At 40.0% G+C, this 23287-nt stretch overlaps 1 protein-coding gene across 1 annotated transcript in view; it reads right to left on the bottom strand.

The window, feature by feature from the left end:
• LOC121348386 (glutamyl aminopeptidase) overlaps nt 1–22038 on the bottom strand; it is a 64369-nt gene extending 42331 nt beyond the window's left edge. Inside the window, exons 1-8 of the mRNA XM_041427800.1 lie at nt 21139–22038; nt 16100–16241; nt 13137–13268; nt 8963–9083; nt 6661–6815; nt 5903–6016; nt 4144–4278; nt 31–96 (exon numbers count right to left, since the gene is read on the bottom strand). Of these exons, the coding sequence (XP_041283734.1) occupies nt 31–96; nt 4144–4278; nt 5903–6016; nt 6661–6815; nt 8963–9083; nt 13137–13268; nt 16100–16241; nt 21139–21767 (1494 nt within the window). The 5' untranslated portion in view covers nt 21768–22038. The remainder of the gene's footprint in view (nt 1–30; nt 97–4143; nt 4279–5902; nt 6017–6660; nt 6816–8962; nt 9084–13136; nt 13269–16099; nt 16242–21138) is intronic.
• Between the last annotated feature and the right edge of the window lie 1249 nt (nt 22039–23287).

Raw genomic sequence — 23287 nt, 5'->3', positions numbered from 1 at the left:
ATGTCTGGTAGGTTTTGGTGCCACCTTTACCTGACAGCCTTTCTGGAAGAGCTCTGGTGTAATCCAGTCTTGAATCATTCTGAGGATCGATGCACCCTGAGGACAAAGGGAAAGGGGAGAAGGTCAGTCCACACTGCTCTGACATGATTTTCATTCATCTAAAAGGCAACATGGGAATGAGTATTTTTATAAGGCAAAAATAGAAATCACCCATCAGACTAAGGAAGTGGTTTTTCTACTTTATTTGTGGGATAGCATGCCTACCTGGTGGAGCTTAAATCTGGATGTGAGACTCAGTCTTTAGTTGTTCCTATGTTCAGCCCCTGAGCCCTGCTGCTGCAGCTTACTGTCCTGCCACTCCACCTGTTTTGTGTTGAGCAGGACAGGGGTGGGGGCATCTGGGGATTACCCCCGTCAGGGGAAAAGCCTGAGAGGGGCAGTGACTTCAGATGAACAGAACAGGAAGGGAACTCTAAAAATGCTGCAAATCTGGGGCTTTACAGGGTGGGTATGCCATCTGAAGATAAGGAATGAGATTTGCTGAAGACTAGTGTAAGAGCTCTGGCCTCTGAAGCAGGGTAGAATTGGGATCAGAAGAGTGACTAACTTGGACGTCACTGAAATAAACCAAATAATTAGGACCTTGAAAGAAGAAAGAAACAAAAGGAAGACAGGAGAGAGAAGTAGAAGAGCCATGTGGAACAAAGAACAGAGTGTACACAAAATGATGAAGGAAAAAAAAAGGAGTGCAAACTCCATCTAAGATGCAAAGTACAATTTTAGGATTAGCATGTTTTCATTTTCTGAGCTAAATCAAGGGGCAGCTGAGAGCCTAATGCTATGAATGGTTTAAAAATCCAGTTGTCCCATGAAAACAAGAATATTATCTGAATTCTCAGTAAATCCTGTTTCGTCTATTTATGTATCTGAGAATAATGACTAGATGAGTCATGGCAGAGGGACTGTTTGAACAGATATGCCTCAAACTGCTTTTCAGGCTATTGTTGGAGTCAAGGTGGTCAGCAGATGACTGTTTTCTGATACAGAAATCTGATGTGTTTGCCATAGAATATGTTCAAAACCAATTCAGTAACATTTAGAACAAATATCCATTAGTGGAAATCCTAAAGCTGCTTAATGATCAATGGTGGTCATAAGGCCATGAGTCTGCACTAGGGAACCTCAGTTCCTCAGCTTTGTCTCTCAGCCACTTATCTGATATGACCTCTCAGAAACCATCCCCTCCCTTTTATATTAAAAGCCAAAGTACAAATACATACTTATACATGCATTTGGTAACAGTAGAGACTTCTTTTGCTTTAAATTTTAATGCATTTGCACCTTCTACTATTATTTTTCAGTCTCTCTCCCCCCCCCCCCCCCCCCCCCCTCCCTGTAATTCCTCTGTAGTTCATGATGGAGTGTGTTTGAGAAAAATTCATCCTAACAAAAATCACTACCAGTATTTTAATAACTTCCCTTTCTTACAACTATTTGGGGAGGCTCAGGAAAGTGACCTTAATTTGAGTAGCTGACATTCTCTGATGGTGGTATAGGGGGAGTCTTTTATCAACACCCACATAGTTTCATAGTAATTGCCAAGTACATGACAAGATTTGTTTGTGGCAGAAATGTGGAAGATTAGTCTTAAACTTCTGTAGCTGGGAAGTTCCAAAAGTGTGGGGGTCCAAGAGCAAATTTCTAACAGAACTTATTTAAGATAAAACCCATCATTATTACTTTAATAAAACCTTTCAAAGTAAGAGAGAGGATTAAACTGGGAAATAGATGGGATGTAAATACTTTTTAAAAGCAGATTAAAACAATTATGTACATTAGTTGTTTACTCACCAGCTCTACTCTAGTAGAGTTTTCCTAGGCATATAATGCCCTATCAATCCTAGAGCAGTTAGAGGATCTTGTACAGAATACGCTGCAATGACTCCATAGACCCTTAGGCAATTCATTAGGGTTTTAGGATTGGATAAGCTCTCTGGTTGTTCTGGTAAGACTAACAGAGAGCATTCCAAATTATGCTTTATTTGTTCAGTGATTAATATTATCATGAGAAGATGGTTTTAAAAAGAAAAATACAAAAGAGAAGCCAAAAAGAAACAAGCTAATTTTGTCACGCATTTATATATAAATACCAACAGTAATTTGAGCTAAATCTACGCAAAGACTTTCTCTTTCAAGCCAAATTATAACCCAAGCCAAATTATATCCCAAGCAAACTGTTCCCAAACAATGTACAAGTCCTCAAGTGTTTTTGCTTAAAAAGAATGAGTTCATGTAGTAATTATCTAGGCACAAAGAGATGAGTAAAAGCTAGGATTTTTTTTTGTCCATTGTTTTTACAGACCCTGCAAAAGTATGTCTCTTGCTTAGCTTACCACTAAAATACATTTTGATCCAGAGTATTTGATTTAGCTCTGCATATTTCGTGACTTTTTTTAGTTTGATTTAAAAACAGTGTTACACAATGCAGGTTTTTACATGGTTTATGGTTTGACTATGAGGCATTTATGATGCAATAAATACTGGTTGTATTGTTGGATAGAGGATTTAACAATTGAAAACAGAAAACTAATGGAAATGGATGGATAAAGTCTAGCTAATAAAAGTGGTATCTATAGTTACAGACTGTAGCACAGCTGAAGCTAAAGTCAATGCAATATATACTTTATGTTTAGCTGATAATGGGAGCTTGGACGGAAAGCAACAAGCAGTATTTAATAATGCTGGATTTTGTGTGTTCAATGGAAACGTGGTACAGAATCAGATAGGGAACACTGACAGAGTAATATAAGAAGCTGCCAATAAAAATATGGTGTATCAGGTTCAGAAGCAGCATGGGAGATGGCTGGTTGAGGAGAAGAGTGACAGGGGTGTTTTCTCCTGTGTTTCTTTGGGCTTGTCTCTTGATGCCCTGCAGAAAACAACAGGGAACAGTGTTGGGGTCCTTGAGTCAAGAGACTCCCTGGTTAGATATGGGGCAACACCTGCTTTGTTGCATGTTTAAGGCTTCTCTATGGACAAAGTGGCTTTGGTTACATCTGATATGGAGGGAGACAAGCTGGCCTCAGCCCCCTAGGCTGGGTCTTCAAAGTGATGATCTTCAGCATGGCTGCTGGTGTCCCTCACAACACTTTCCCACAAGGGCTGGGCCTCTGGACCTCACAGCACTTTCCCACAAGCGCTGATCTCCAAGCTGCTGCCCCACACGGCAAGTACTACCAGAGACCATGGGCTTCCAAAGGTCTCTGTGTGCCCGGGTCACAACTGTGGTTGGATGACTCCAGCATTCCAGTGTCTCTCTGCTCAGGCAGACCCAAGGTATCTTTCCAGCTAGCTCCTTAGGGAGTCTTTATAGGCGCAGGCCCTCACTGCCACACTCTGGGATGGGATGAGCAAAAATCTTATCAAATGCTTAATGGAGTGTCTGCTACCACCTCCTGGGCTACTGGACTGTTGTACTCCAATGCACTCCTGAGCTCCACAACTTTCAGTGAAATGTGGAACTATCTCCCAATTTAAGCCAGTGCCAGTAGAAGCTGGTGTAGCCCATTTTTGCTAAGGTTTTTTAGGTGGCTGGGATACTGTGAGCAACTTGAGATACAAAGTCACTTTCCTGCTTTCACTGCTTGGTTCCCTGCCTTGCTTCCTCAAAACAGAAGTTATGCTGGCCTGCAGGTGTGATGGAGAAATGACAGAAAATATACCTGGACATCTGCTCTTGCCTCCTCTGCCCTTGTGTTAGATTATGAGCCTTGACATAACTGGGCTACGTCAGCACCAGGTGATGGGAGAGGGATGTGATTAGCACCTGGTTTAGTTTAACTTTAAACCCAGCACTCTAGTGGCAGAGGCTGGTGACACTGTGCTTTGCCTGCATTGCTGCATGCTGTGAGCAGGCCTGCATGGTGCACAGTGGCTGACGAGGCTCTGGCTGCTCTGCTCCTCTCACAGCTGCTTTTTACTGTACCATCACTGCCAGCAGTTGGGAACGTCCCAGAACAAAGATCTGCACAGACACAGCTCAAGTGAGTTGGGAGTCCTGATTATAAGCACCCTTGGCTTTTATCTCCTCTCCAAAGCTGCCCCTTCCTTTGCATCCAAAGTCACAACAGAAGGATATCCTACCTTACTGTAGGATATCCCATCAAACACAGAGGTGATTTCAGCTGGAGATGACACATTGGATACAATTGGGTGGGAAGACAGCAAAGAGTCATCCTTCAGTACAGGAAGCACATCCTCAATTAAAACCTGTTCAGGCTGAGAAAAAGAAGACATTAGAATGGAAACAAAAGCAGGAGTATATGCTTACTTCTCAAATAAGTAGCTTGAACTTCAACTTCTCTAGGCACTTTGAAATAGAATGAAATTTCATGCTTCTAAAGACGGACTTGCAAACTCTTGTTTTTCATCTGAGAGGGGAGGGATACAATTTCTCCTTAACTAAGAGAAATTGCCTTTTTCAGATCCTGTTGTTCTGTGGGTATCATAACATAGACACACCCATCCCACCCTCCTTTGCCTCCAGCAGGGCAAAAAGAGTAGCCTGTGTTACCAATTTCACAAGTGTGACAATATTTACAAAGCATTACGCTCTCCTCTTGCAAAAGAGGAGCTGGGTAGAAAGGGAGGGAGGGAAGAAGGAGGCAGGGTTCCCCATCCCATGGCTTATAATGTTTTTTAAAATTGATTTGAATTTTTAAAAAAGGATTAAGTAGCCAGCAGTTAAAATCCCCTTATTTCCTAATCAATATTGACCAAAAAAAGACTACAATTCTATTTAGCTTTCCTCTTCTAATACTCACTAGGATAACATTGAAATGTCTTAGATCTTAGATTAACATAGTATCTAGGTTAAAAAAAGGTCTTTTATATTTTAAACTCAGTAATTAGAATTTTTCTTACATAGTTAGGACCACAGATGCTTTAAAGTGTAAAAGTGAGTCAAGGAATTATTTTGTTCTTAGCCACTCTGCAGGGAGAGAGGTCGGGAAAGCAGCAAGTAGGCACTGCCTGCTTCTAAAGTCACTAGGTCAGGAGATGGTAGATCTCAACAGGTTCAACCTATGCAAAACCTGTTCTGCTCCTTTCCACTGGAATAAGTTGTGTATGTCTTAGCACCCAGAAACTCATTACACCTGGACAGCTGGGGAAAATATGTATGCTCTGTGCCATCACATCTGTTTGGGAGGGGGGGAAGGAAGGAGTAAGAAAACTCCCTTTATTCACAGAATATAATGCCTATTTAAGGCTAACTTCTTTGCAACACCCTTAGAGTGTCTGGAGCTGGCACAGTTAGCACTTCGGCTATCCACTGTCACTACCTATTTTTGCACAGTACAGAACAGAGATTGTCTGAGTTGGAGCATTTGAAAGGACACTTACAATGCTGGCAGGAGCTGAATGGGAGTCCACTATTTTCCTTGATAATAGTGTAAGCTGTAGAGACAGGCCCAGGTTCCCAGCCCTTACCATATCAGATGGCAATCCTAAGTCCCATAAAGAGAGTACAGCCCAACTAAATAAACACAGGAAAATCTCCATCTTTCAGAGTTAGACCTTTAATGACCCTGCAAAACTGTTAAGGCTCTGTCCAGAACCCACCTAGGTGTTATTTGCCATAATAACCGAACACTTGACTCACTTGTTAAAAAAGAATGACTCTTCCCTGCAGACTGAAATATCACAAAGTTTACTCTGACTAGCTTCAGACCATAATATAGGTAGCTGAAAAACTTAGACCAACTTCTTTTTTATGTTGTACTACACTATGTTAGTTTTCTATAAATATACTTTAAGTCTTCATCATCCTTGTCTAAATTTTACTCCCTTCCAAAATGTTCCTCCCTGCCCTGCCAACCCTCCACAAGGCAGAAATAATTACCATATTCCAGTCTGGTTCTGATGCATTTGCTCCCAGGAACTCAAAATAACTGGCAAATCCTTCATTTAGCCACAAGTCATCCCACCAGTCCATGGTTACAATATTTCCAAACCACTACAATTATAAACATAAAGATATAGGTTTAGATAAATAGTACATGTACATTTCAGTATCTCACATCTGCATATAGAACATTGATTTGCTTACTTTTCTTTCTGCTGCCAGATGAAAATTATCATAATTCTGGGGTTTGAATAGGAATATAGGCTTGTTTTAACACAAGCCTTGCCTTGTGTTAAAACATCACTTTTATTATAAAATTACATATTACTCGGGAGATTGCTAATGATTCATGTGCCACTGAAAATATTTTTAGTTTCTTCCTTTTGATTTGATGATTTATGCTTTTAAGGATATGATATCAGACAGCCTCCACAGTGTATAACTGTTCTTGTTTGCCTGCCCAAAAGAGACATCTGCACACGTAAATTAGTTTCTCTAAGACATTTTAGACAGATTTTCATAAACTGGCTGACAGTCTGGGCCCAAGCATCTAACTTCCTGAGAAAAATTCCAAGGCAGTAGTCATGGTATATTAAAGCTCTTACAGGGATCTGTTTTAACATGATATTTTGCAATCAGATTTTGAGCACATGTAGAAGATCCTGAGACGAAGTTAATGACAGTATTTTCAAGATTAAAATGCTGTGACTATATATTTGAAACACTGTAAAAGTGACTCATGTCCTAAAATATACCTGATGAACCAGCTCATGGGCTATCACAGTAGCTACTCTCTGTTTGTTGGATGTGGCTGACTCCTCAGGATCATACAGCAGGTTTGTTTCTCGGTATGTGATCAGCCCCCAGTTCTCCATAGCACCTGTCCCAAAATCTGGAATTGCTATTTTATCTGCATTAAAAGAAAGAGACAATGATTACCACTGTATCCTTTAAATCAATTAGCTTTTCCTCTCTCTGTGTATTTACAGCCTGTTTTGCTGACCATTTGTGATTCTGGCTTACTACTGTGGACTGCAGCTATGATCTGTTCAAGAAGAGAACTGGCCAAAAGCAAGTGCCCTGGATCTGCTGAGATTAACAGAGGTAAGATCAGTTGCACTTGCTGAGGATCTGTCCTGGGAGGTGATGCTATGCCATCTCCTGGGAATGTGCATTTCATACATTACTTAATTTTGGTTCCAGAAATTAATACCATTGTCTGGCGATGTGCTGTAGGCAGTAAAGCTCCTGAAACTATTTGTAGAATAATGAGGCATGACATTGTTTGTCACACTTTTGTATTAAAAATATTTATTGACATGTTAACTGAAGTAAATCCCCCATGCAGTGAACAACATCTGCTTCTACGCCTGGCAATTTGTGGGAGTCACTCATTTATGGTCAGTAATCAATACAGGTTTAAATAAGAATTGCAGACTCAACTGAACTGGCATTTTCTTCTGCAAATAATGACCACAGGCTTTCTATCTGGGTTAGTGAAAAAGTACAGAAGGATTTAAAACTGAATAGAATGAAAACCTCTCACTCCACTCCAGCAGAAGATAGGAATTACTTATTTTAAATTAAACAACTTGATTACAGAATAAAGCTGATAGTTTGGCAAGGGCTTCAATGACAGTCAAAAAGAGGATACAAGAAAAAAGGTAATAACAGAAGCCATAAATCAATGTGAAATAAAATATTTAAATAAATCATTGTGCAGAAACATATCTGATTCATCAGGTTTGAACTGGATAACTTATAATAATGAAGGAACAACACGGCAAGTCAAGGTTAGGGATCTAAGAAATAGACATTCTGGGAAAAAATGTATAGAATCTACAAAAGTATATATCCTGTGACACTGCTGACCTGAAGATACCAGTCCATCCTGTCACACAGACAGGCCTTTATCCAGATGCTGCCATGGCAAAGTCATCAGGCTTTCATGACAGTGAAAGTTTGAATATAAAGCACAGGTGAGATATAGTACCTATTATTACTGGGGACCAGTGTGTGAGAGAACAACATATTGTATTGGTTTCCCTAATTCAGTTGCCATTGAAATGCAAACATATTTACGGTAAACTCAGGTGCTGTTTTGAATGGAGGAGGTAAAAGTCTTTTGTTAAAGTAATATAGGTTAGCCTGATAGGTACAGGTACAAATAGCCAACAAAAAGTTTGCACTTTATTATTTTAGCATTATTAATTGTCTTCAAAGATTTGGGGATTTCCCCCCCGCTGTATTGTCTTGACTTGTTTGCCGCTAGTATTTTTCCATCCTTTTAAGTTCATGAACTAACTGAATTACCTTTTTGAAGGTCTTTGGAGGGAGAATTTCCAAAAACTCTGATTGCATTCCCAGCTTGATTATTGTGCATGTTAAATTGAGTGAATCACATGCAGAGTCCAAATATCCCAAGCTAAAGGATGCCCACTACCTTCTCTTTGCTTGTTTTGTAACCATGGGCAAAATTTGAGAACATGACTGCTCTTATTTAGTCCCAGATCTTTATTTAGCCCAGCAGTAGAAACTACAAATTAGATGCTGGGCAATATTCATCTTTCTAAGAAGTGGATACACACCCACTTTGCACTAAGGTTAATAAATAATACACATACTCTCTGGCAGTTTACATCTTCACTTATCTCACTGCTGACTTTTGTCCAGAAGTTCATATGGAAGAGGTACATATTTTTTCTGAAACTTCTGGCTCTGTTTTGACTCATGATGGTCCTTTGCTGATGACACCAATGCTTGCCTTGATTTTCCACAAGATGCTTTAAAATAAACATTCCAGGACCAGTTCTTCAGTTCAGCAAACTGAACTGTGAGAACTGGCAATAATACAGTGACTCAGACCAACTCATCCATCATGACATTTAGAAACATCTTGAACTACATTGGTACAGTTTTAAAACATCCTGACATAATATCAGCAGTTAGCAACCAAACGCTTTCATGCTGTTTTCCACCAAAGCACAGAGATCTGTAGGAGCAACATAATCATGACACTGAATTAACAAAATGAAAAATAGAAATGTTAATAGTTACCCAGTTTTGGAAGAGAGTAGCTCAAATTAAAGTACTGTTCAAAGAAGTCAAATACAGTTTTTGTTACATCTGCTGCGTATTCTGCTGTGTGTATTTGCTGTGGCTGGGCATAAACTCTCAGCTGTAAAATACAGAGAGACAATTAGAAAAGGTTTCAGTAAAAAGGAAACAGGTGTCTAACATTGAAAAGGCATTTAGCATACATTCAATAACACTGCAGGTTTTCTCTGAGACTGGTCTGAACACTGATTTCTGTTCCCCATCAGATTTATTCACAAAGTTTTTCGATTATTGTAGATAAGATACCAAGCCAACATGTGCACACATGTGGAAACACTGTTTGTCTGAAATCTAAAATTGGCAAGCCCATGTCCAGAAGCTCAGAGTGGCCAAGCCTCAAGTGGGGCCTGGTTACATACCAGCCCCTACTTCCCCACGGCCTGATTTTCCCAAGGAGGAAACCTGGGCAAGCACAGTCAAAGGGGATCCACTTGTTCTGGGCAGTTCACTGCTCTTGACTGATCCCATCAGATCAATCTTCAGGAGCACATCTGTATTGAAATGTGTCAGAAGCCCATAGCATCTTATTTTATTGAACTTCTTTGTACCTTTCCTACATACTATTGTCATGGTTTCCTCTTAGTCCTTGTATGTTTGAAGACCTTAAACCCACTGAAGACCATGCATTTACTAGATCTGTGACCCTTCCCAGATATGCTGTCCCATGCAGGTTGAGTGGCTGTTTGACCAGGACCTTGGGCCACACAGCCGTTCAGTCACAGTTTTGGTGCCTTCTGGGCTGTTGCACCTCAGGAAATCGTAGGCAAAAATCAGTTCTCTCTTTTATGACCCGTTAAGTCTGGGAAAACTGGCATGTTTGGTGTGATGAGTGACCATTTCTGTGCTCCTCCTGTATATATGAATGCAAAAAATGATGTGTTGAATGTTGTCCTTTCTATCCCTGAAGGCTGGTGTCCAGCACCACTTTGGCTATGGCTTTCAAACAGTAGGAAACAAGCTGTGGAGGACTAGAATCTTTATGGCACCCATGCCTATGATGAGGAGGCCTGTAACTAGAAAAATTCTTTTGAGAAGTTATCTTCACATTGTGAAGACAAAGTTTGAGTTTAGAATTCAAGGAACCTTTTAGGGATCTTTCCCTCAATCTCTTGTCCCAAAGCCTGTTGGAGCTGTATGTAGTCTGTTCTCTTCCCTGCCCCTGAAAATCTCCAGTGTGGATATGAGATTTCTATATGTAGTGAAGGTTCTGGTTTTAGGAAAGCTGATCTATCTCATTTTGCCAGCTCCATGACTCTTATGAATGGGACACATTCATCTGCTACACTTCCTTCAGTGCTGTCTTACAGCCAGGAGTTTAGGGCCCAAGCTGAGCAAAGGAGCTGGTCTATTCCAGGAACTCTTTTGGAGCCTGAAAACACATTGATTTCAATACTATAAATTACACTTCCTCCAATGAGAGGAGAGGATGGGAAGATGTTCAGAAATAAAGCTGGAACAAAACAAAACAAAACAAAACAAAAAAAAAAAAAGCCCAAAACAAACAAACCCCAAACCAAACCAAAAACAGCTTATGAAATTCAATCAGGAATACATTCCAGCCAGGGGATTTCCCCCAGGGTCAGTTTGCAATTACAATCTGCAATTTCCACTTCCGTAAGCTCTTTACCCAATTTAGCAGTCTTCCCCTAGCTGATCCATTTTAATGGTTTCCAAAACCTTCAGCCTGCACTACAACTGACTTTGGGTTTCATTTGTATAATCTCCTCTGTGATTTTTCCAAACCAGACATTTGGTACCCGACAGGTAGTCAGCTCCAGAGCATTGTTTCCAGCTGTGGGCACATTTCTCACCACTCATTTAATTAATGTCTTCGTTAGGGCTTTCAGAGTGAATGGCAGAGTTTATAAATAATTTATGTCATGTGAGCTGTATGCTCTTGCTGTTGTTTATGAAAGTAATTTATGGATCAAGTGGATACTTTGTGTTGAATGAGGGATTTATTGTTAGAAATTTACACAGCAAACTATGGAATGTTCTTTTCAGTAGTTGGTGAATCTAAATACCAGCTGGTATTCAGCTGATCTTCAAAGTTCTTGGACAGGATGCCTTGGAAAGGCTAGAAGAATAACTTTCTATATATATGATTAAAAACCCTAAAGACAGTCTTGTTTCCCTGGGGAAAAGAGAATTTTTAGTGATGGATCTTAGGAATGTATTTTATATTGGTAAAACTATGTCCATGTTAAGAGAAAGGAAAATTATTATTTTAACCTCACTTACACCCCAAGTTTTCTAGTGTAGGCAAGTACTCAGACATTGTTTAGTGAACAGCATTAATAAAATATGTAGTAACATAGGCCTGAATTAGAAGATGTTTCTTCAGGCAACCTCTGTACTGACAAGAATACCCCTGCTTCTACACACACACACTTTAATTATCCTATTTCAGTGAACACTCCCTTCTATTTAGAAAAACTACAACCAGTCAGGAACATTGTGGGCTGTACTGTTTTGCTTGGGGAAAAAAAAATAAAAAATAATGACCTCAGGGCCATACTCTGGAGCATGGCATGGACAAGTAGTAAATGTTTAACTTCTGCATGTAGAAAACACTGTTACACACTTATTCAGTACATTTTTTTCCCTTCTGTACTATGTTCTGCACAAAAATCTAGAAAAATTTTGATGTTTAAAGGAACTGAACTATAGAGTATATCTCATGAGACCAAGTAGTCAAGGTCCTGTCCCTGATAATGAATGAACCAGCTATGCTGAAGAGCAGTTGGTTAACAAAATTGTGTGACTGGGTGTCCTAAAAATGTACTCCTGTGAATTACTTAGCCAAACAGCAGAGAACTAAAAAGATTACGTCTGTATCTCAAACCAGGCTCCATTTGCTTGTCTAAGTGTAATTTAGCTTTAGTTATTTGTCAAGTAATACAAGCATACAGCATGATGCTAGCAAGGGCACAGAGGGAGGCCTCAGTACAGTCCTGTGACAGGAAGTCTTGGCTAAGAGCTGAATTAGAACGTTGGAGATTTCTACGAGACAGATTTTAACATCAGCAAACAGCTTTCAGTAGGGAAGGATCTGATGAGCTTTTTTGGTTAAAGCAACTAAGGAAGAGCTAACTTGCTAAAGGAACAGTAGAATGGCTGGGTTTCATTCTAGATTCCCGGTCCATTTGCGACATTGTCTCCAGAAATCAAGGACACCACTGCCAGCTCATGTGAATGACAAGACCCTGTGTTATGTAACAGGAAAGGAAGGGGAAGAAGCAAGGGCATACAGCCCTAGGGATCACTCTCTGTATCAGATGAGAAAAAGATCTAAACCAATAACAAATAACAGCAGGTTGAGTATCCCAAACTGGGTTTAGGCTAAATGAGGAGTTTCTGTTGAGGAGCAAATTGTATTTTGGATTTCAGTTTGTGACTCAATGTAATGTCTTGTGATCTCTTAATGTCTGATCAGCTACACCTTCAGGAGATTTGGATCTAAGCAAGAAATGGATTGGCCTGCCTACTGCATCTAAATGAAGGAGCTATTTTAATTTAATAGATTCAGATTCAAACCAATTTGTTTGATTAGGGGATCTACCAAATATCACCTGTTTAGGCAGACACTATCACTTCTATAATTATTTTTACAGAACTTACATTGGGCAGTTGCCTGTTGCCACTGTAGTAAAATAAAGCAAGCCAGTACATAATGACACATAGCACTGTAGTCCTATGTCTCAACAGCTCTAATAATATCAAGTGCAATTTTAACTCACAGAAAACTATAAGGTATTTGTATTCATGGTCTGTGACTCTCCTGTACCCCCTAACTTGTACACTACTTCAGTCACTGGGCTTCAAGTCAGGGATGAGTTTGGAAAGAGTGTTCCTTCCTCACGTGTTTGCTCATATGGGAGGTACTGACTGGGATCTTACAAAGATGGGAGACAGGGAAGGACAGCAAAACACTGTATGTAGTCAAGGTCAGAGGGACCACTGTGAACAGCTAGTCTGATAAAACAGGCTGCATAAAATAAGCTACAGGAAAAGGAAAAATATGCCCTGCTTGTATAAAAAGAGAGTTTTAAACAAAAAAATGCAAATCAAGGCACATCTGTCACCTGAACCATGTTCAGGCTGCAGGACTTACAGGTTTTCCACTTGCAGATGTTCTCTCTACCCAGGTAAACTGGTGCACTGCAAAGCATACCAAGTACGTGCTCATGGGGACTGACTTCTCAAAAGTTGTTCGATTCCAGCCATCACCAAGCTGTACTGTTTGCTGCAGAAATGCAAAAATAATCAAATTGATTCTTGAAATTGCAAACACATGCATAAGAGTACAATATTTGTATGAAGACTGCAACTGCATAGGAGCAACAAATCACCTCTCCAGGTTCACCTCTGCTGACGTTTCATTGCTGAAGGCATGAGTACAGACAAGATATTTTTCTTCTGCAATACATGAAGTGGTACTTTGCTTTTTTGGCAATAAAGAGGTTTACTCTGCTCTAATTTTCATCAGGGATTTGAAATCGTTCACATGAACAGAAATTTTGCCAACAGGAGTTTTCTGGTGTATGCTGTGTTTTGTTCTTGCAATAGTTGCATAAAATAAATTTACTTTGGACAGAGAAGGGAAGAGACTGAATTCTCCCCTCTCTTAATACATGCATCACATATTTAAGTCATGATGCATGGATGCTACCTGGGATATAGACCAGTCTAATAAATTTATCCTGAAGTAATTCAAATACAAATGAATGGTGGGTTAGGTTATTAGGTGGGTTGCCTAAATATACATAAAATTTCATGCTGATCATAGTTTTTATTTTCCAAATAAATTTTTAAAAATTCCTGATTTCTTAGATGGGTTTTCCTCTAAGTTTGCTGACAATACTAAATAGGAAGGGGTAGATACTGATCTCTTCTTTCCCATGACCAGTGACAAAACTCAAGCAAATGGCATGAAGTTGAGTCAGGAGAGGTTTAGGTTTGATTTTAGGAAAAGGTTTTTCACCCAGAGGGAGAACACTGGAACAGGATCCCCAGGAAAGTTGTCACAACACCAAACCTGACAAAGTTTCAGAAGCATTTGGAAAATGCTCTCAGGGACATGGTGTGACTCTTGGGGTGTTCTGCACAGGGCCAGGAGTTGGACTTGATAATCTTGATGGGTCCCTTACAACTCAGCTTATTCTATGGCTCTATTCTAAACATATATTTCTTCTATTCCCTTTCTGCTATAGTCTGAAAATTTTTGTGTTTCTGACTGGACGACTAACTTAAATAGAACAAAAGCCAAAAGCATATAAAAGATATTAGCCTTCTAGAGATACAGTGGTTCATGAACTTTGTTTGTTATAAACACAATATAAAGAAAGCACAGACAGTTAATGTTACAGGTAATATGATTCCATGAGCAAAAACAGCTATTCACAGACATATTCATAACCCCTTTTCGAAAAGGTATTCACAATCCAATTTTCCATTATTTTACCCATTTTGACTCTATTTTGAGATCTTTTGTTATTTCAACAAAGTCAGGACTTGAGTGGAAAAAAATTGAAGAAACTCTAGTGAAAAATGCAAATGAAATGTACAAGATTCTGATTTTGTTGATCTGATTTTGCTGTGCTGATTATAAAGCTCCACAGCACCCAAACTATAGTACATGTAACAAACAGCGTACCTTGCCTTTACAAACTCTTACATTTCCATCTGTGGAAAAGATCTTTCCCCAAAGTTCTTCCACTACTAAGACCAGAGCTACTGACCTTGACCAGATGAAAAAGTGCTCTGCTGTAATCCCTTAGTCAAACCTCAATATGAATTCAGCATAATCTACATTTTCTTATTGGTATTTATTTTTTAGCAAATCAATTAAGAAGCAGTAGTTAGCCCTTTGCAAGCTTATTATTGTAGGTCCATAATAGAGGCAAGGTCTACATGTCAAGGTGCAAAGTAAATCTCAAAACACAATAAATCTTGATAACATAAGTCATTATCCCCTTACTTCCTTGCTCAAATTCTCACTTATGTGAGGTCTGTGAGGAAAGGTACAGCAATCTCCTTTCATGTGTTGTTCATCAAAGTGCCTGGTGGTCTTCTAGGTATCATAGAAATAGTTTTAATAACAATGGGTCAGAGCTTTAAATGTGCAAAGGGTATGGATGCATCTGTATCAGCCTGGTAATAGATATCTCAGCTGCATTGCTAAGAGAATAAGTATGGGGGACTTTAAATAAAAGCAGACTTTTGTTTTCTGGGTGGAAAAATGCAAATGCCAACAGCCTGGAGGCTGGAAGCTCTTTTTTCTTTCTTTTTTTTTTCTTCTTTTTTTTCACTTGGCACTTTATCTCCTACTTCAGAACTTATTAGTAGAAATTATACAATAGACTACACATTCAGTTTAACTTTCAGTAGAAACTCTCTCATCTGAAAGCCATTCAGCCTTCTTCCAGAAGGCCCAGAGGTAGATAATTGATGCCATTGAATTTCATGCAAAATTTGGAATTTGACAGTAGGTCAAGAAATGGATTATTTAGGAAATTATAGACACGGTGGAATGACAAATATCCACACCCATGAGCTGACAGATGCGGTTTCAGATCCTCCATTATTAAAAAGAATAATCCTAGTCTTTCTGGCTAGCAGGATTCTTTGCCATTATATTGTGATCAGCAGACCCTTGTTCTGGACCATTATGCAGTTTTAGTGATTATTTTAGACTTTCCATCTGGGAAGCAGCTGTCTTGCAGAGTACTCATCCTCTGAGCCTACCCAGTTTGACTGAAGAACCTGCCAATATCTATTTATAGTTAGCAGGGGATGCTCACCTAAAATATCTGAACAGAGGGTCAGCTGGCTAACAAAAGAAGAGGTGTTCCATTTTTGCTTTGGATTTGACTCTGTGCTGCCATGTTGTGTGCTGGTGGACCACTTCGAGTCCTACCCAGCCAACCAGTTCTGTTCATGGAATGTTTATTAAGCATGACTTTTCCAGTGCCTGAGTAGTAGAGTCTGTGAACATGCCAGAACCTGGTGACCCACATTACCTTTCAGTGGCTCTACAGAACTGTTCCACTTAGGCAGCAGTTGGGAAACACATACCTGTACTGGCATGTTGGAAAGCGCTTGGTACGCATCTGGATGGATGATGGATATGGTGTAAGTTGCCTTTTTGTTTGGCTCGTCAAAGCAGGGAAATGATTTCCGTGCATCTGTTGGCTCATGATCAGTAGCTGCAATGCTCCTGAAACAAACAACACATTGGCAAGCCTTCATTATATGGCTTTGAAATCTTGTCTGCAATTTCTAGGCATTTTTAAAGTGATTTCACAAACAAAATTCAACTACAAATATTTGTGCATATTTATCCATTCATAAAAGCAGGTGACATCAAAAATGCATGAGCTGACATTGCATAGTCAGTCTGTCATCAAGATCTTCTAGGTTTCAGAGCAAAAGCTAATGCAAATTGCTTATCATCAAATATTTTTAGGAGCCAGGCAATAAGAGAGGCATGACCTCTCATGCACAGTGAAAACTTTGCTCTCCCTCCTGCTGAGCTTTCCCATTGATTTATACACCTAAAATAAAGAACTGATGATATCACCTAAAAGGAATAAGTCACTCCAAGACTTGTTTACCCACTACAGCATATCTTGGGATTAGGGTCTTGAACACCTCCTGAAGCAACACTTTGAAACTGTACAAATGCCAATAAATCTCATCCTGATTGTGTGTTTCTTTTTCTGCATTTATCACATACAGTTTTCTTCTGCTGCTCTTATGTTCCCCTGACTCCATTAGCGAAACTGTTGGAGAAAGCATGAAAGTTCAGGTGAACATCCTAGTACATACATAACTGATGCTATGCAAGCTGTTTTGGGGGGGTCAGAAAGTCATCTCAGTTATGCACAACCAGCTGGAGGGACTAGACAATAGGGGTTATGTAAAAACATAAGGTGAAGGTTGTTCATATTGTGCTTGCTTCTCTCAGTGACATCGGGCTCCCCTATTAATGACCCACACCAGTGGCAGAGTGTATTCTCCAGTGATTGATGGTGAAAGGGATCACAGATGCTCCTTCAATTAATCTGGAATGTTGAGCATTTTCTGACAGCACTTCTACAGCTGCTCCAACTATATTAAGGTAGTTTTTCTTTCCAAAAAGTAATTAAAAGTGTACATCATAAATTACAGATCTGCAGCAATCCTACAAGCTCACTTGACAACCAATTTTTCAATGTTTCTGTTGCCCTTGGCATTTCCCTGTGACGGTTAAATACTAAACTGGTCATTAGGAACTTGTAGCTGCAAGGGTCATTCACAAGCCTGACAGAGGTAATATGTCTGGGCTCTCTCCATTCATGTTCCTTGGAATAGCAGCTCAAAGGTTCATGGGCAGAAAGCATAATGAACATTCACTTTAACATCATTTCAGACTCAACAGAGTTTCTTTTGCTCGGTGCATTCTTTGCTGTCACTCTCTACTTTTCATAGGATTTGAGAGCTATTTCACAATTAAGTTAACTCCAAGCCTCCAGGGCAATGCTTCACTGCTATTGGTTAAAAATTTGGCTATATATTTTGACACATTTATGTCTTGTTCCTACAGACTGATAACATTGTGATACATCTGTTGATTTATAAGGTGATAATCCATCTATCCTCATATGTTTGCAGAGGCAGACAGACATTATGAGTGAAAAACTTCAGCACTACCCTTCCTATAGGCTAGATGATGAGAACTCCAGACTATGGCATGCACAGAAGTGGCAATAGAAACATGAAATGTTGTAATTCACTTTCAAACAACATAATGTAGTTTTTAGATAAGATTTTCTTCACTGCTTGGTGGCTTCTGCTCTTAATGTCCAGACCTTTAAATATGAACTAGAGTTGACAGTTGTAAACATCTTAGTAATAAGAAGTGAAGATCTGGCTGAGACTGCATCCAGCTGTTCTCAAAATAAAACAGTAATGCATTTAGAACCATGATACGTTTTCCTTTTTTTTCCCCCTTCTTTGAAGTACAAGTTGTTAGTGTCAAATGACTTCCTTCCTCCCTGAACTAATTAAAGCATTTTTCTCCTAGTCTTCCTTAAAATTCCAACTTGCTGCTTCTTCTGAGAAAACTTTCTCCTTCAGGAAGAAAATCAGAAGTGTGTAGTGTTACTTTTGTACACAGAAGAAAATTCTTCCCTTGTCTATTCAGTAAAATCCCAAATACATCCCTGTTAGACATGTGCCAGCCTCTTGTTCTCTTACAGACAACAGAGGGAATTCCTAAAAAAGGGAAGCCATACCTTGTCACTAATAGTAGTGCAAAATCAAAGCCAGCTGCTGTGACATGTTAGTATTTTTTTTTAATATTAAGGAAAAAATACAAGGGGGCTTCAGCACATTTTTGAGAGAAGCTAATGACCTGAATAACCCAGTACACCAACCAAGGACTCTTCTTTTGCTCCTCTCCATAAGATCTGAATACAATACAAGTATAATGTAGTTATGCTCACGGCACCATGCAAAGTAGGGAAGGACTGCTATTCCTTTTTCATCAATGGGGAAATGAAATGTGCAGACAGAGGAACAGTTTTACCAAAGGACTTAAGTGCTTATAGCTAGATTTGGGAACCCACAGAAGCATCTAGGCAGGTATGTGTCCAAAATCTACATTTCCAAAGTTTCTCCTTTCCTGCTCCCTACCTCCATGTGCACATCCATTTAAATAGTCATGATTCCAAGGTATCTCGCAGTCTGCTTCAGGGCATGTCCAAAAGCACCTTCTTCCTGATGGGGATTGTGTGATCTGTCTGAACAGGGTCCCCAAATGAGGTGTTCTTCTCCCTAAGCCTCTCAAGGATCCCAGACTTAGAGGTGTGTTCAGCACATCTCTCTCTACCTGTTTTCCACAAAGTGTGCTGGGAGATTTGAATCTAAGCAACAGCAGAGCCTGGACATGTGCCCAGTTTGTAAACCAAAGGCCTTATAGCAATGCTTTGGCAAAAAACCTTTGCCTTCACAGATAAACATCTGGGGAGCAGCTCAGCCCTAGGAGCTGACTTTCAGTGTTATTAAGTCTCTCTAAAGGTGCCACTGCTTCTAACACTGCACAGAAGGGATAACAGAGTTGGTTAATTATATATTGTATCTCCTTCTTGCCTCAGCCCCCTTCTCTTTAACATCCACTATTAACAGACTTGTTTGATCATTGCTGTTACCTGATCTGATTTGTATTTACTTGCAACATGACAACAACAGAACTACTTGGGTTGAAATTTTCCAAGAGTGGTGCGTACCTCAGGCGAAGGCAAAATAAAAATGCTAATTCCAGGCAGCATTGTTTTTAAGTAGAAAGCTGGGGGGAAATGCTTTTTAATAAGTAATAAAACCCTTCCCTCACTGTCCTTCCTCACCCTATCCTATCCCCTACCCTCTGCTGCATAGCAACAACTTGGCTGTCGGTTGCTTTACTTTCAAAGCTGTACTTGCCACTATCATGTACATCACCTCTGCCACCCCCACAAGCAATCTGCCCAAACTCAATCACATGAGAAATATTTCAGAATTTACTATTCACTTGTTCTTATTAAAACCCTTCTCAAGCCTAACACACTCACACCTGCAAACTCCTTTCTGCATTGAGATTTTTCAGACTGCTGGCTAGCATCATCCTTGCAATTGTCGTTTCCAGCATGCAATTCAAGAAGTAGGAACAGTCAAAGTGAGCTCACATTTTATATTTTCTTTAGTTTTAGAGTTCTCCTTTCTTCCTGGTATCAGATGCTTGTCTACCCATACTGTCTGGATTTGAGGCACAGGCACTCACCTCTCCTGCTCTGCAGCTCAGAAGACCTGTGTTCTGGTCCTGTTGTTCTGGGGTTGTGACAGACCTGGGGCTATAAATTTAATATCTAGATATCCTTCACCAATGAAAAGTAACACACCTCAACTTAGAAGGATGCTAGGAGGTTGCACTTTAAAACTTCTGTGGAGATGCCTGATGCTCCAAGTATGAAACCAAAGCTGCTCAAAGTATAAAACCAAAGCACCTTTTAAGTCAGAGCAATGCTGAGGTCATATATGGAGGAAAACAAGAGGAAAAGAGCTGCCTGGTGTTCGACCTGTTCTCTGCATGACTTCTCCACAGGAAAAATCAATGCTTGCTTTATCCTCTACCTCTTGGATCCGCTACTGCTGCTGGTGCCTGTCACCACTGCTACTCCTGTCAGTGGCTGAATGGAGCTGACGAGACTCCCACTCACGACACCATTGTCCCAGGAGGACAAAGAAATGCCATGAAAACACATCAGTGTTTGTCTCCATGTTCCTGCTACAGGGCCTTGTAAAAGTCTAGCCAAGTTTATCTCCCAGATGTAAAGGCTGGAATAAATCACTTCAGAAATGTAAATATCAGAAAATGGGTGAGTGTCCTCTCCATACATTAACAGTGAAGAGAAGCCTTTGAGCAGTGGGCAATGGCTTTTTCAAGCTTCCACTTGAAGTAGTACAAACTTGGCTAGTGGAATGGGTTAGCTGAACTGGTAGAGGCTTTGTAATCTTTCAATAACAGTTGATATATTAATAAGGAAAAGATGGAGCACAAAACAAAAAAAAAAAAAGTAAAATATGACCCTAATTGTTTAGACTTTCCTACATATAATTTAAACCAGCTGCAAGAGAGACAGGGAAGTTCTGGTTTGAATATTCCTCAGGCTTACAGCATCAAGGAGGTATGCTATCAGGAAAACTATCAGAAGAACATTTGACACCAAAACTGTTACCTTGGGGATAACAGGAGAGAGTGGTGATAGTTGTATGCTATTTATTGTACTAGAGAGGTAAAAACAGGCCTTGATCCCCCCAGCTCCTTGAGGGAGCCATTCAGTTCAAAGGTAAGCTCAGACCAGTAGAGTTTGAAAAGGTTTTTCAGAATAATAATAGTAACAAACCCCTCATCTGTCCAGCCCACATTCACTAGTCAGAAGCCAAAGGGCTTTGAATACAGCATCTTCCTTAGGGGAATGAGAAAAAGAAAGAACAGCCCAGAAATGTCAGTAAGTTGGTGAAAAGCTGAAACAGGATAGAGCAGGCCTGAGCAAGTAAAAATAGAGAAGAAAGCTTAATAAATAAAACTGCTTTACTTGATCTGTCCGTTCTCAGTATAGGTGGTCCTATAAAACCCAACCAGTGAACCATTCAGCCAGCCTTGAAACTTCAGGGTGAGCACATAGGGATCACTTTCAAAAGTGGCAGGGAGCTCTGCTGCTGCCTTCATCACAATGTATTCCTGTGGCTTGTACTCAAAGCAGTCATTCACAGCAATCTGCTGTCCTGAAGATTTCCGGAGTGTGGGTATTTCTGTAACCTTGGTGTCTCGCAGGTGAAGCCACAGGGAGCTAGTTGGTTTTTCCAAAGCAATAGATATACTGACTGTCCCAGTGTAAGTGTCTTGCTCCATTTCAGGCTTGATTTCCAGATCATAGTGGAGAGGTTTGACGTAAGTGGGCAGCCTAAAATCTCTCCACTCTCCAGTGTCATCATTCTTGGAAGGACAGGGACCCAAATCCATTGGGGGAGGAGGCTGTTCTGTTGTTGTCGTCTGATCTGTTGTTGGTTGCTTTGTTGCCTCTGGAGCTTTAGGTCTGCTCAGTCCCACACCAAGCCCCACAGCAAGTCCTACAACAACCACGACTCCACAGATGATAGCCACATGCTTTTTCTTCATGCAGTACCTCTTGGACTTCTCAACCTCAAAATCCATGCCCTCCATCTCTGCTCCTGGATCTGCTCTCAGAGCAAAACATTAACCACAAAAAAGCTTATTAGTCACTTCAGCACCTGCATTCAGTAAACTCAGCAGTCTTGGTTTGTATTTTAATTGTGTAGCTTTAGCTGTTCTCTGCCTGTCTCCCGCACCTCGCTTTCCACGAGACACTCAATTAATTAAAGACAACATGCATTTGGAGGAAACGTGAATGATCAAAGTGCAGCTGGGCCGGGAGACGGAGGGAACTGACACAGAAGAACATTGTTTCTGCCGTGCTCCCCTTATAAGCAGTGCAACCCCACCCCCCAGCCCCTCCTGTTCTGGCCCGAGTTAAATATAAAACAGTGCTATGTTAATCAGCAGTCAGGAGATGATCAGATGCCAAAGCTCTGTCAGCAGCTTTCAGAAGGAGTTTGCAGATGGAGGCAAACCCTCAACCTTCACCACTACCTCTTCCTTTTTTTCCTCTGCTGTGTCTTGTTTAGGTTTTTGAGGTTTGGGCTGGGTTTTTTTTTCTTCCACTTACTAACAAAGATTTCCTTGAATTTCCACCCTATAGTTTGTGAAATGACATCTCAAAACTTGCAAAAATCACATATATCTTTCAGCTGTTTCCCCTCTTTTCTGGGCTCATTTACCTTTGCCAAGTAACTCAAGGCAGTCACAGACAGATGAATTCACACTGGAACCATAAATTTTGATCACTGCTTCAAACTTTAAAAGTTGTCTAACTCCTCTCCCCCTCACAGGGCCAGTTTTCCAGGAGATTGACCATAACCATGCATGCAAGCTGGTAGGCTGGGACAGCATTTCTTTGTCAGTCAGCACAATTACAGTGCTGCCTGTGAACCCTTGCTGTGAGGGACACTTCTAAGTATGATTTATGCACTAAAGATCTAATTTACCATTTATTGCTTGTCATCACAATGTGGCACTTCATTGAAGCAAATTAATTGAATAGAGCCTGATTCTGCTTGAGGGAACTTATTGTAAGGCCTTGGTAAGCCTGCAAGCAAGATGTTGCTAATGCAGTATGAAACTGAGCACAGTGGTAGTCTTGACCTTGTTTGAAACTGGACTAAAGGAAAATAGTGTAGAATACAAATTCCAGTCTCTGCATCTCTTAACCTTATTTCTCCACTTATGCAGTCCACTTGAGTAGATTTTTTTAATCAGGCACATCAGTTTGGCTTTATGCCTCCTGATTTGGTTTATTAGGAGACATAATATTAGGAGTATTATCACTTTTCTTAATATTAGTATTATTTTATTAATATTAGTATTATTATAATATGATTTATTAATATTAGGATTATCATATTAGGAATATTATAACTTTTTACATCAGTTATAACTCTCTGACTACTTAGCCTTGCTTTTCTCCCTTCCCTTTTTTTTTTTTTTTTTTTTCAGATGGATGAAGTTTCACCTGAATGGATTGACTTAGGTTTTAGAATCAGTTAACACATGCTTCAAGCAAGATGCACTATGCTGGGGAATTTCACCCAGTCTGTTTAGAAATT

Source organism: Onychostruthus taczanowskii, unplaced genomic scaffold (genome assembly GCF_017590055.1).
Source record: "Onychostruthus taczanowskii isolate IOZ18803 unplaced genomic scaffold, ASM1759005v1 scaffold12, whole genome shotgun sequence".
Lineage (NCBI taxonomy): Eukaryota > Metazoa > Chordata > Aves > Passeriformes > Passeridae > Onychostruthus > Onychostruthus taczanowskii.
The sequence above is the reverse complement of the archived record's forward strand: the minus strand, read 5'-3'. Positions and strand labels throughout refer to the sequence as shown.